The 15,227-nt window shown below is 37.8% G+C and overlaps 1 protein-coding gene and 1 long non-coding RNA gene across 4 annotated transcripts in view; one reads left to right on the forward strand and one right to left on the reverse strand.

Moving 5' to 3' along the window:
• Nucleotides 1-15,227, forward strand: part of LOC137326369 (uncharacterized) — a 46,351-nt gene that overhangs the window by 20,511 nt on the left and 10,613 nt on the right. Inside the window, exon 3 of one of the 2 annotated variants that reach the window (XR_010964185.1) lies at nt 7,197-7,281. The exons of the other annotated variant lie outside the window; for it this stretch is intronic. This is a non-coding gene — a long non-coding RNA (uncharacterized lncRNA). The remainder of the gene's footprint in view (nt 1-7,196; nt 7,282-15,227) is intronic. 2 annotated transcript variants of the gene reach the window in all.
• cdin1 (CDAN1 interacting nuclease 1) overlaps nt 129-15,227 on the reverse strand; it is a 139,657-nt gene continuing 124,558 nt past the window's right edge. For both annotated transcript variants that reach the window (XM_067991379.1, XM_067991380.1), the window contains one exon: nt 129-1,351. In XM_067991379.1, coding sequence (XP_067847480.1) covers nt 1,198-1,351 — 154 coding nt within the window. In that variant the 3' untranslated portion in view covers nt 129-1,197. The remainder of the gene's footprint in view (nt 1,352-15,227) is intronic.

Below are 15,227 nucleotides of genomic sequence, written 5' to 3' on the forward strand. Positions count from 1 at the left end.
GGGTGCAGGAGATGCAGTGCTCAGTGGGAACTGGGGGGGGGGGGGGAGGGGAAAAGAAGAAAGAATATACAAAGGAAAAGTTATAGAATAATGCTGTGAGAACAATTGATTATTTTAAAATCAGATAGTTGTAAAAATTAAATTGACATTTATTCAGTACTTTCCAAACACAATTAAATCAAGGACATTTTTATTAAGATTAAGACTATAGTTCGATTGCGCATATTGATTAGAAACCAATGTGTGTCTAAGGTCACAGCAATTGCACAGACCACAGTTATACTGCCAATCAGACTTAAATGAATTGTTCAGCAATTCCAAACCTGGATCCGTGCGATTATGATGGACATCAGCTTGACAACCGACACGTGCATACATCATACCAAAAACAAGCAAAGTGAAAACTTAAGAAACTTTTGCTGATGGAGCTAATAGATACAAAAAAGACAGTGTTTTTAATACATTTGTCGTCGAGTAGTTGCATTATTAAGAGTTCACCCAAAATCCTGTCGTACACGTGAACTCTGGGAAACTGAAGTTATATTGCTTCCCATGAACTGGGAAACACGTTGAAGCACCTAACTGATAGGAGCTTCATTCCTTCTACTTTAATGCATTACCCATTCAGATTGCTGATCTGATGTGCTATACTACCATTTTGCCATGATGCAAAATTGACATTATAACTGCACCCTTTATAAACCATTCTGGATGAAGATAAAAGAGTTCGAGGCCTTTTAAAATTGTCCAATATATCATAAAAGCAGTTCTTCCCCTATGTACACAACACAGTAATAAAAAGAGCAGTTAACAATTCAACCAGTTAAACAAAGCTTTAAAATAAATGAGCTCAAAATTCTCCCATAGGGTGCTAATAATATCTAGGAGAAAACTTTGACTTGCACCTTCCAGCGCCAGAATTTTGCCCTTCTCTAGACATAGAGAAAAGAATTCGGAAGTTAGAAAGATTAAGACTATCTATAAAGTCTTGACACAGACGGGGATGCTGATAATGAGTGGTACATGTCTGTAGTTCTTCACTGCTCACAGAAGTGTGTTGCTGAAGTAAAGCAGAAACACTGAATGTGTTTTTCTAAAGAGGTATTATGGTGACCCAGGGCAGCAGGAGTTCAACTAAAGTTCAGAAGAGATGTTGCCAGCAGTTTGCACTGCAGGAAGGCAAAATTACTTCCGGATTCACCTCTTCTTTCCACTGTCAATGCTGGTCATGGTGTGGTGGAAGGTTATAATGTCTTCAGGGAAGCAATCCTTTAGTAAGATTCCACGTTCACGATGACAGTCCAACTCCTCAATAAATCCACACCAGTAGATCACTAATCCAGGTCCAAATCTGAAAATTAGATGTAAAAGAATTTTTTAAAATTGCATTAAAGAGCACAACTGCAATCTCATAACTTGGCTGTATTAATTAAATCAAACTCCTCTCATTTTCTCACACAAATATTTGCATGCTGAAGGTCAAAGTTTTGTAAAAATGAAAATCTACTGATACAAGATGACATCTCATGACATTGCTAATCAATGATAGTGCCTGGACAAACAATGCTGGTGGCACCTCGCCAATCCATGTCGCCATGCTGCCAGGTGGGACTCATGGCAATACTGGTGTTTGTTTTTCCCATCTGAAGCCTCTAAAATAAAATCTCGTATGCCTGAATGCAAGCTCAACATGAGCATTTAAACTGATTTCACTTAGAATAGAGGGATATGGACTTCAAGATAAGAGGGCCCTATTCACAGACACTTGCCTTTTTTCACCCCTGCTTTTAAAAAAAAATCTTTGGGGCTTATATATTTTGGCGGTTGTTTACAAGATGGGTACTGTTATCTTAAACTAACTATGGATGGAGAAACAACTTCATGCCAGAGGGCCACACATGGAGGATCCACATGGGAACAACAAACACCAGCATTGCCACGAGTCCCACATGTCAGCATGGTAACACTGCTCGGTCATGTGCAACCAGCAATGTTGCAGACTGACCAGCAGCCAGGTACCATCACTGGGAAGCAATGTAAGCAGCTAAAAGTGACTTGCGTTAGACCAAAGGAGCCACCTCCTCCAAGAGCAAGGGGATTTAAAGTGCACATTCACTTTTTCAGCTATTTCCCTCAAGCTCGACAGGCAAAACCAAATCTCAAGCTCGTTTCACCCTGTGTAAGATAACAATGGCCACCAGAGTATGTTAGGTAGTGTTACTTGTCATAGGGTAATCTACAGGTCACATTGCAATATTTAGGCTAGTTCTTGTGTTATGTCCTAGTATGCAGTAATGTTCATCACTGAATTTCCTGGAAACAGTTTTTGTCCTCTCTCTAATGCAGCTAGTACTCTCAAGAAAATGAATGCGTGTTCCTTGCCTGAGGATACAGTAATCTGCCTCTGAGGGGCTGCCACTTCCCAACTATTGGGAGAATGTGCCAAAAGACAACAATTACAACCACAGGATTTCTTGGAGATTGCAAATTAGTATGGCAATGTTGTAGCTTTGTCCGTGCAAAATTGATGGGCTGGGGGGGAGGGTGCAGGAAGGTAATAAAGCTAAACAAAAGGTAGTGGGTTGCACATTTACTATGCAATCCAGCACGGAACTGTACTATCAGCTTTGTGAGAGGAGTTACTGATAGCTGAGTGTATGTTTTACCATCACTGGATGAGCAAATTTGTAAAACTATATGTAATGATGCACTTTAGCCTTTCACTACACAAAACAAATATCTCTTGGGACCAAGGAAGTAAAGATATGCTAACATATCTTGCATATGTCTGAATGTTTAAAAATTAGGACATAATGAAAACACTATTTTAACATTTAACAATTTTACTTTGCTACTGTAAATACTTAACTGAAAATTTTGATAATGCAAATTACAAACATCTGACTGTTCTGAAGCAGAGTGCAAGAAAAAAATGTTCAAAATCCAGGAACTGTGTTGTAGCCTTTAAATGGATATGCTGAACCCACCAGGCAATCTCAGGAAGTAGCCCTGTGGAATAGTTGACCCATCAGGAAGTTAGGACCTTCAGCCAGAGTTCATAAAGATGTAATCACTATCAATCAGAATGTGTCACCACTAGGTCTGAACATCGGATTCACAGTTTTTCTTACTGCAAACATCCAAACAAATCACTGGATTCTCAGTGTTATTGTGAAGGACTTTCAATTAAAAACTGCCAAATTATCAAAACATCCTCAATAGCAGAAGGATGAGCATAGCAAGCAAAAATGTCCTGCTATTGTTCTATTGTTCCAACGTCAAACTATCTTCCAGTGTCGTGATATATAAAATCATAAAAGTGCCAAAAAGTACAGCACGACACAAGATGATCAAATGCACATGTAACAGCAAAACTGGTGGGAAAACACATTTTCATGCAAGTCATTATTCTTCAAACAATTTCACAGATTATACAACAGTTTTAGTAAAGGAGACAAAGATTCTTGATTATAAGGACTTAACTAGACCCACTCATAATTCTGTATATATAAAATATAGATAATGGCTAATATATATAACTACTGATATATTCTACCAAAAATATACATTACTATGTAACTCACGATCAGTCATCAATTAACAATATTCATCAATTAACAATATTCATCAATTAACGCTATCTATAAAAAAGTTTTGAAATAAGTGCATCACTTTTCAGACATCGTGCTTTGAGTAAAACACCTACAAATCATAACTAAATATTCTTTTTAACAAAGTAAATAAAGAGAAAGAAAGCTGGAATTATCATCCAACTGATCACAGGCTGTGCTCAACAGTAATTAGCCTGTAACTGATCTCAGGATCTGCCTGTTTAGAGCAATTGGACCTTGTGCCTCTAAATGCAGGCCACATTAAACACATTCTACCTTAGCAGAAGACTATTCCTGCCCTTATAAAATTGTGTATCCTCTTACTATAGATTACTCATAGCTAATTACATAACAGGATGCCAAGTCTGACTTTTCTTACTGCCGTGCAGCAAACATGCTATGCATGATAGAGAGATGTGGTACAAGTAAAATGGTAGTAAAATTAATAGTAACATAGGTTCTTGATATATGACATCAGATGACAAGCATTTTGGTATGAGGACTGTTCTTTTAAAATAGTAGGTTACTGGGAAATTATATTATCCTAATATATTAATGTTAAAAATGACAGATTTTCAGCAGTCTGGTATACAGCCCTGTCTTGCCCATTTAAGGAGAAAATAACTTTCTTGGAAACCAAACTAGCAACAACTCAAATTGGTGTAATGGAAAACAGCCAAATAAATTAGGGCAACACTTTTAATGCATTTCAGTCTTTGTCAAAATGCAGGAGAAAACAAATGAGCAAAAACGCAATTTTAAAAATTACGTTACCTCACACTTGAAGTTTGCTTTCAGCAGCACTTTTCAAAACAATTAAGTCCTTAAACAATAGTATTGATGACACACTCTTTTAAAATCATTGTATTTTATTTGTGTGCCAAATGATTTTGTCAGCCTCGGCCAAATGCAAGATTGCTTAACTTTATGCCAGGGCTCAGAAATTGAAAGTGGATTGAGGAGATGCCATTGTGCTCTGAAATATCACTCAACACACAAACAGTTCTTCCTTATTAACTCCTTGTCTATGTTCCTTATGGGTTTCCCCAAAATAGACCAAATGAACTGACTTGTAATTAAAATGAGATTGCATTTCAGTACCATAGAAGTTCTAGATAAACCTTTTATAGATTTGTTTTCCAGGACCTCACCATCTTAGCAAGTATACTCCTGAAATACAAATTACAGAGCAACCATCTTTAAATGTACACGGTAACTCAGTATCATGACTTACTGCATATTCTTTTGTGATCTTTTTATTGTTAAGGTCAACTTTTTGTACAAGTAGCAATAAATGACTTTATATTAAAAAAAATAATTACACTTCAGAGCCCTGAGAATCATATCAAAGACCTTTTCCAGTGTAAATTTCACAACTTAGCACAGCGGCCCCAACCACTCCTGCCAATAGTGGGCATAAACAGGCTTCTTATCTTTCTCCCCAGCCTCACGACAGTACTTTTGTCTTAGTTTACATGAGCTTTCAAAGATACTGTTGGTTGGTCGAATCTTGCCTCAGGTATTGGGTCGTTACGAACTTGTATGTCAATTTCTCGTTTTAACATCGTGCTGTACAGAGTGTGATGGGACCTCTTTTCATATTTTGGTTTAATTTTCTTTCTTCATTTGCATTTTTGCTTGAGCTTTCTTATCCTCTTGCATGTTCTAACTATTGATCTTCAATTCAGAAAATTAATTTAAGGAAGTAATTAAAAGGGAATTTCTGTGTACAACCAGACTGCACTGGATATGTTTGATTCAAAGATTCCAAGTTGTTAACCTGGTATGTGTGTGGTTGATACTGAGCAATATGTATTGTGTGCTTACACTTAGCCCAAAGTGCTTATTTCTAGCGTTAACATTTTTTTTTATCATCACAAATCTATACTCTGAACAGTGTTTACTCAGTTTGTGGGTTGCATATCTATTTTGTGTATTCAATATAATGTCAAGCTGATTGAGATTCCACTAAGGAATGTTGTTTGCAAAAATCTGGAGTTTAATGAATATTATTTTAAAATATTTTGGCAATTCAAATTGAAAGAAAACTTCATGCTCGTGTAATTGCAATGTTGTAGAAAGACTTTTGTCTATGAATATTGCACTTTAGTAAAAGATTTCTTTCAATATTGATTCTTCAGGACAGTAACATCCTTAAATTAACCTTTAGGCAGCTGAATAAACAGCAACTTCATATTTGTCTATACGAGGAAGAACATCAAGAACAGGCGGCCATTCAGCTCACTGTTTCTGAGTTAGTTCTTTTCTGGAGCAATTAAAAAATAATCCCACTGCCCTGCTCTCCCCCCATAAACTTTGTATCATCCTTTCCTTCAAACATTTACTGCTCTTCCCTTAAAAGATGGAACAGTTTCTGCCTCAACTATTCCCAATGGCAAAGCGCTATAAGAACTCTCCAGGTAAAGAAATTTCTCCTAACCTCTTGTGTCACTCCCTTAGTGACTTTAAATTGATGGCCCATCACCACTAATTCCACAACCAGAGGAAATAGTCTTTTCCAATTCACTCGATCAAAACCCTTCATAATTTAAAAAAAACCTCAAATCACTTCTTGGCTTTCTCTGCTTCAATGCAAATAGTCCCAATATCTGAGGTCTATCCTCATAACCATAGCTTTTCTCTCTGGTATAATCCTGGTGAAACTACATTATATGCTCTCTATGGTTTTGTTGTCTTTTCTATAATGGAGTGCCCAAAACCGCACTTAGTACTCTGAAGTCTAACCATTCCTTTGTACAAATTTATCGTTACCTTTTTGCTCTTGCATTCTAAGCCCCCATTGATATAACCTAAAACACCACTGGCCTTTTTTATGGCTTTTCGATATTCCACTTGAATATTCAAGGGATGATGTATTTGAACTTCTCGCTCTCTGTTTCTTCACACTTTTCAGTGTTTTCCCATTGAGTTTATATTCTCATTCGTAGTTTTTCCTCTCAAAATACATTAACTTTACTATATTAAATTGCAAAATACATTAACTTTACTATATTAAATTGCACCTGCCATCTGTCTAGCCATTTCAGTAACCTGTCAATGCCCTGAAATCTTTTACAGTCCTTCTCGCTGTTTGCCTAACCCCCTACTTTTGTGTTAGCAGCTAATATCAGTATCATGCTCCTTTTGTATGCAAAATTGAGAACATAAGTGGGTACGTCACTTCCAACTCTTATCCAAATTGAGTAGTAGCTATTAATCCTAACCCTTCATTTTCTGTCCGTGAACAAACTTTCTAGACATGCTACCTTTCTTCTTATACCATATTCCTGATTTTTAAAAAAGGCCTCCTGTGAGATGCTTTAAGGAATGCTTTCTTAAATGCATATACATTCGATCTACTGTATTGCCGTGATCTATACAATTGGTTATTTAGTCTAAAAAAATGTTGATCTTGAATTATGGGGGGTGAAATTGATCTTGGGTGATTGTGCAAAACATGCAATAGCGAATCAGCAGCATTTGTTAATTATGCCAAATCTGCCTGGAAAAAAGCTTTGAGATTTCAAACTCTAGTTTCTTTCAAAATCTTTTTGAAAAAGAAAGGAAATTCTCAAATTCTTACAGGATGAGGGGACACACCCTGGGAAATTCTGAAAACTGCACGTGATCAGAAAGCAGATGTCGTTGGAAGCTCTGGGCAGCTGCTGAGGTAAAAATATTCAATTGAAGCCCAAGCTTTTGGGACAGGCTGAGCCTTGAAGTAATAACTTTAATGAAAATATTAAAAGGCACAAAATACAATATTGTGGGTAAATTTAATTGTTTCATTGTTAATTTTTTTTTAAAAGAATTTACTTTGTTTAAAACAGTATTTTGGATAACAGAAATTTCAGTTACTGTTGTAAAAAAGGCAGAAGAATTTTTTTTCAAAAAGCATTTTTAGTGATTCATCAAAAAACCATAATGGCAAAATGCATGCATGCTTAGATAGGGATTTGCTATTATATATGTTTACTTACCTATGGTCAATGTTAAATTTTGACATTAAAAAGCATGACTCAAAATCATGACAGGGAGTGAAGTTTGTAGACAGGAGGCACCAAATGCTAAATTTTTAATACATAGATGGTTTGATCGCATTTCTATTTTTAAAAGGTATTATGAAGGAAAGTGGAACATGTTGAAGCCCCAGTGAAGAGTGGAAGATGCTGATCTTCACACTACTTCCCAGTCTCAGCAGAGGCAGGTATTTCCCTTAGAAAGAAAAGGGTGAGGCAATCTAAGAAACATCTTGGTAGCCAATTTCAAAGAATTGGCAGAGGTCTGGAAGTAGATTGCCAACCTACCCCTGGTTTGGAAAGACCCGAAAGAGGAGGAATAATTTAAATAATCTTAAAAGCAATCTAACAATAAAACAGTTTCATGTAATTTGTTTTTTTTTTGGAGGAGGTGCGGGAAGTTCCATTAAGTTTTATGAACAAATTTGCCTGTAGTAGTTGGAGGACAACCAGATAAGTACTCCTGACTATTTTCTGAACAGGGCTCACTGCCAGAACATGACTCAAATTTGGAGACTTGCAACAAGTCCTACAATAAAAATCAGGTGTCAATTTTAACTTAATAAAACCTGGGAAGGAAGAGCGGTGCACTATTTTTGTCCCAAAAAAATTGTGTCACCAAGCGTACAATTATACATTTCAGTATCATTTACTTCATTATGTTTTTGTCAACAAAAACAAAGGTTTGACAAATACTTGTTCATGAAAAAATGCCCCTTTAAATTGAATATAATTCCACCCCTAACACAGAAGTTGTTGCATAAAATATATTGTTTCATATAGAATGTAACAGAGGTCTCAAAAGCTGGTATCTGCAGCACACTCCAAAAATTTTTCAGTAGCGTTATTTATGTCCTCCTTTAAATGGAGAACGTCTGGACAATTTACATGCTGAAGTGCAATGTAATCAAGATGGAATTTTGTTTGGTCTGTTCATAATTTGTGCAGTCCTCTCACATGGATCCAGTATATTTTTAAATATGGAATGTCTGTACGTGGCTTGTTCCAATCTAGGAACTGATAGACAAAAGCCACATTTTACAAGAACAAGAAATACAATAAAATAATGTACAATATTTTCTGAGCTGCCTTAAAGGGGCACTGTCTTCAAGGAAAACTAGTAGGCTTTTGTTTGTGTTTTTGGGTGAACAACCATAAGAACCAAGTATCAATTTAATCACAATGACACTACACAATTAGCATGATTTAGCTCACTGTGCCATGATTGTGAAACAAAAAATACTAATGGCTTTTTCCATAAATATGGCGCCCTTTGAAAATTATTTAAAATAAAAATACCCTCAGATGTTTAATTGTTATTTACTCCCCTTCTCTTTAGGTTTCAGTAAGTTACATACTCTTCTATGGCAGAGAGAGTAGATTGGAAATCTTATTTCACCCTCAACCTCTTCAATTAGCTATTAGGCATGCAAGAATGGCCCAGGTGACTTTTCTTCCCAGGCTGAAGCACCTGGTCTCCCAATAATAACATAAGAAATAGGAGCAATAGGCCTCACAACCCTTGAGCCTGCTCTGCCATTCAATCAGATCATGGCTGATCTTCGACCTCATCTCCACTTTCCTGCCCGATCCCCATATCCTAGAGTCCAAAAATCTATCTATCTCAGCCTTGAATATATTTAACGACTCAGCATCTACAGTCCTCTGGGGTAGAGAATTCCAAAGATTCACAACCCTCTGAGTGAAGAAATTCCTCCTCATCTCAGTCATAAATGGCCGACCCCTTATCCTGCGACTATGCCCCCACTTCTAGACCCTCCAGCCATGGGAAACAGCCTCTCAGCATCTACCCTGTCAAACCCCCTCATAATCTTATATGTTTCAATGATTTGTTGGACTTTTAAAATTGTTGGACTATAACCTGGTGTTGTAAGATTCTTTACATTTGTCAACCCCAGTCCATCACTGGCATCTCCACATCATGTTTCAATGAGATCATCTCTCATTCTTCTAAACTCAAGAGAGTATAGGCCCATTCTACTCAACCTCTCTTCATAAGACAACCCTCTCATCCCAGGAATTAATCTAGTGAACCTTCGTTGCATTGCCTCTAAGGCAAGAATATCCTTCCTTAGATAAGGAGACCAAAACTGTATGCAGTACTCCAGGGGAGGTCTCACCAAAGCCCTGTACAATTGTGGTAAGACTTCCTTACTCTTGTACTCCAACCCACTTGCAATAAAGGCCAACATGCCATTTTCTTTCCTAATTGCCTGCTGAACCTGCATACTAACGTTTTGTGTTTCTTATACGAGGACACCCAAGTCTCTCTGAACACCAACATTTAATAGTTTCTCACCATTTAGAAAATATTCTGTTTTGCTATTCTTCTTACCAAAGTGAATAACCTCACATTTCCCCACATTATATTCCTTCTGCCACCTTCTTGCCCATTCACTTAACCTGTCTATATCCCCTTGCAGACTCTTTTTTGTCTTCCTCACCGCTTACTTTCCAACCTAGCTTTGTATCGTCAGCAAACTTGAATACATTACACTCGGTCCCTTCATCTAAGTCATTGATATAGATTGTAAGTAGCTGAGGCCCCAGCACTGATCCTTGCGGCACCCCACTAGTTACAGCCTGCCAACCTGAAAATGACCTGTTTATCCCTACTCTCTGCTTTCTGTCCATTAAACAATCCTCTATCCATGCTAATATATTACCCCCAACCCCATGAGCCCTTATCTTGTGTAACAATCTTTTATGTGGCACCTTATCGAATGCCTTTTGAAAATCCAAATATATGACATTCACTGCTTCTCCTTTATCTACCCTGTTAGTTACATCCTCCAAAAACTCTAATAAATTTGTCAAATGCAATTTCCCTTTCATGAAACCATGTTGACTCTGCCTAATCATATTATGATTTTCTAAGTGCCCCGTTACCACTTCCTTAATAATGGATTCCAGCATTTTCCCGACGACTGATGTTCGGCTAACTGGCCTGTAATTCCCTGTTTTCTCTTTCCCTCCTTTCTTGAATAGCGGGGTCACATTTACGACCTTCCAATCCGCTGGGACCATTCTAGAATCTAGGGAATTTTGGAAGATCATAACCAATGCATCCACTATCTCTGCAGCCACCTCTTTTAGAACCCTCGGATGTAGGCCATCAGGTCCAGGGGATTTAATGGCTTTTAGTCCCATTAGTTTCTCAAGTACTTTTTCTCTACTGATATTAATTACTTTAAGTTCCTCACTCTCATTAGACTCTTGGTTCCCCACTATTTCTGGTATGTTTTTTGTGTCTTCTACTGTGAAGACAGATACAATTTATTTGTTTAACGCATTTGCCATTTCCTGATTCCCCATTATAATTTCTCCAGTCTCAGCCTCTCAGGGACGAACGTTTACTTTTGCTATTCTCTTCCTTTTTACATACTTGTAGAATATGGCTAAGATCAGGAACTTGGTGTATGAAGAGTTCCAAGAATGAACATGTCCTATCACGCTGGCACACGTGGTAAAGCATCACCACCATAGCGCTGCCAAAAAACATTCCCCTTCAACACCATAGCATTGCTGAAAAATATTTCACCTCAACACCATAGCACTGCCAAAAAACACTTCAATTAGCACTGCAGTTGCACTGAATTCAAAAATTGGACATACACCTGTTTCACACTTTAAAATTATTTGTAGGTTTTTAATAACTGAGGTTTTCAGTGGCCTTTATGGTCATTGGTGAGACTTCAATGTAAAACAATTGTGTAATTACGCACAGAACCACTAATTACAATAATGTCAACACAAGAAAAATTGTATTGAAATACCGCCCAAGTCAAACACGCCCTTTACAAAAAGGAAAAAAAATCAATCGTAAGCAGATTCAATCATGGGTTTTCAAAAGGGAACTGGATAAGTACTTGAAAGGAAAAAATTTGCAGGGCTATGGGGATAGGGCGGGGGAGTGGGACTAGCTGGATTGCTCTCGCATTGAGCCGGCATGGACTCGAAGGGTCGAATGGCCTCCTTTGGTGCTGTAACCTTTCCATGATGCTATGATTCAATGAAACCTTCTTAAGAAAAATGAGCAAGGCGTGTTTTCCAAACACAAAAGCTATTTATTTTCAAGGTCGAGTATGGTTCCTGTGCTGGTTAGAAAAAGCCACAAACTGTTTCCCTCTTACACATGACAAACACGGATTTGAGTTCTTTTAGCATTTTACTGCAAAGTTTGGATAGCACAGAGCCCTTTCCGTGCTGTTTTCTCCCCAAAGGCTGCGGACAAAGCTTGTATTGTGCAATATCCAAGGCTTTGAGTCATATATCAGTGATGGGGCCAGTTATAGACATTGCTGAAAACAACCAAAAAAATTGCTGGGCAAACTGTTTCTTATCCTGGGTGACAGAGTACGTGAGACTAGCTATTGTAAGAAGCTGTGTTTGGGTCACACACTCAAAGCAGTGGTCAAGGAATGTTACCATTAGGTGATTAATAGGTGTTTATTTTTAGGGCTTGAACTGGAAGGCCATTTCAAGGCCAGTGCAAGATGATATCTACATAATGTGAGAGTGCCTTGCACGTTTACAACCTTTTTCCCTGACATCTGGGACCTGGCTGGTGTCCTCACAGGCAGTTAAAAAGCGCCAGATAAATTCACAAACAGGATATACAGACCTGTTTATACAAAGGAGCAAGAAAAGGAAAACTTCAGGAAGTTATGTCCTCTGCAGAATTCCCTGAATACATCGAACCCTCCTCCTTCATACATTTTAAATTGCCTGCATTGAAAAGTGCTACCATGGACTCTAGGGGCAAGCTGCAGCCTTCATTGCCCCGTAGCATCTGCATTGTCAGAATTAAAGAAGGATTAAAGCATTGCTACAGAGAACATGAAACACCTTACAAAGAGCCCAAGAGGCTGAAACTGCCCTTTGCGGGACCACCACATATCAGCTGAGTCAACTAGGTGCATAATGTGGACATGCATTATAATTTGGCACCAAGAATTCCACAGGGAAGTGGCCTTGGGTTCTATCAGGATGACATGTAGGACAACGCTCATTCACTTTATGGAGCCTGGTTAGGTACACATTTAAAACATTAATCTGGAGCCACACTTTATCATTTGTACTGTGTTTACACATCCTATATACTGTTACAATATTATTGGACAGTAACTGCAAACTTTTGTGCACTTTTTAGAAATAATTAGATTGGATAACTAAACAGTGGCTTTGAATGATATTTTGGATAGTCACAGAACTCATTATTTTAAGAGTGTTAATATACCATAATTTAAATTTGCAATGGCAGTCATTACAAAGCCAATCATTGATTTTCTATCAACATATCCCACCTGCTTCCAGCAAATATAAAACAGCCCCCGAGTGAGAAAATTGTTGCTTCAGTCAAATAATAGAAACAGCAGTAGGCCATTCACCCCCTCGAGCCTGTTCGGTCATTCAATTAAATCATGGCTGATCTATATCTTAACGCCATTTACCTGCCTTGGTTCCATATCCCTTAATACCTTTGCCTAACAAAAATCTATCACTCTCAGTTTTTGAAATTTTCAATTGACCTAGCCTCAGCAGCTTTTTGGGGGAAGAGTACTCTAAATGGGGTCTAGTCAGAGGTTTATATATCTGTAACATAACTTCCACCCCATTGTATTCCAGCCCCCTTGAGATAAAGGCCAATATTCCATTAGCCTTTTAAATTATTTTTTCTACCTGTCCACTAGCTTTTAGTGATTTCTGTATTTGTACCATTAAATCTCTCTGCTCCTCCACAGTTCCTAGATTCTCACCATTTAAGGATTACACCATAATAAAGGACTACACTCTCACCAAATCTATGGTTACTGCTCATACCTAGACCACTGTGTATCATCCAGGTCATCTACTTAAATGCAGCAATGCTTACATTGATGGTCAGACTATTACGGATCCCAGCTTTCTAAGTCTACCTACTAGCACCACGAACCATTCACAGAGAAAGGTGTGCTTTGGCAGCAGCCATAGCATTAGAAAATACAGTGCTTCAACAAACAATGCTATCATAATCATGGGACGCTCTATCAGTAGAAGCTGATCTTGGAATTCAGCATTATTTAAAAAAGATCTTGCTAATTTTAAACAAGAGCTGGCCTTGATAGGATACAGGGTGAAGATGACCCAGGTCCATAACAGTTTCCTAATGGTTAAGCTGGCAGTAGGTGGTATTTTAAAAACAAATAAAAATTAAAATAAATTGGATAGCTAAAGTTAGATGATCCACGAATCTATCCCCACGGAAATAATATACGGAAAGATCAACCTGAGGCAGAAGACGACAGAAACACAGTCCCTTTCCTCAGGATTGGCTTGAAGGTAAACAAGTGCTACATTGAGATGTGCCATTCGAATAAGAATGAGCTCATTGGGTGCCATGCGGGAATCCTGGAGGTCAAGAAGTTGCATTCTAATTGTGAACATCATCCGCTTTCGACAAGACGTTATCTTATGGAAAGCAACGCAATTAGAGGAATATATTCGGCAGAATAAAATAAGATTCCACCTTCCTGGATTTATCTGTGGAGTTTCTGAAGCTGTGGCAGATAATCATACCAATTCAGGCTGGCGTTACAAGCGAGTTACAACATTCAGTTTGCCCGAGTGTCCAAATAATAAAAATAATGGATTCTCCAACAGGTGAATAGCCAAATTATGAGACTTTTTAAAAAAAAACATTGACAGGATCATTCTGGATGAGAAATGTTGGACCCTAATTATTTTATAAAACTAGAAAAATTGAACGACCCTCGGAAAAAAAAAATCCTCCTGTGCAGAATATTGACAGAGGTCGTTTTTGAAAATCCCTAAAAATACAGACGGAAAAGGATGAGACCTGCAAAGTCCATATAAACAAAGTCTAATGCATATTTTCGTGCAGTATGATTTTCCTTTCAGAATAGGCAATAGTACAAAAATAAAACTGGCAGAAGGATTTCAGTTCTTTCTCCATAAGATGATTAGGCAAGAAGACTCTAGGCCATCCATAACTCTCAGAAATGTGGAGGAAAATGATTCACATACAAAATCATCAATTTTTGGAGAGTGCCTTCGAGAGGGCAGGAGGTAAGCAAGTGAAAATTATAGATGCCCCCTTTCTCAAGTGGAAATTCTATAAGCTCTCTATTTGGGCTTCCTTCCCCTCCCAGGATAAAAACACAAGCTAAAGCTAATTTAAATAGAATTTGAAAGATTATCAAGTCACAGTTGTAAGATCTTGTAACTGCCTGCAAACACAAAAACAAGACATGGAATGTTGAATTGCTCTCCATGTATTTAGTTGGTAAAATAAAAACAAGTAATGTATTCAGAACAAGCAAACACAACCATATAGCAGATAAACAAGAAAGATCTCTTTGTATTTTATATATGCAACCAGTGACAGATGAGAGAAGATAGAGTAGGTAAAAACAGACTTTTCTCAGTGATTGAGGGATCCAAAATGAGGGGACATAGATACAAGATTAAATGCAAGAGGTTTAAAGAGAGCAGGGCAAACCTTTTTTTAATCCAGAGGGCTGAGAGGCTGTGAAACGTATCACCAGAATTACTGATTGCTGCAGGGACCATGTCA

Source organism: Heptranchias perlo, chromosome 10 (genome assembly GCF_035084215.1).
Source record: "Heptranchias perlo isolate sHepPer1 chromosome 10, sHepPer1.hap1, whole genome shotgun sequence".
NCBI classification, from domain to species: Eukaryota; Metazoa; Chordata; class Chondrichthyes; order Hexanchiformes; family Hexanchidae; genus Heptranchias; species Heptranchias perlo.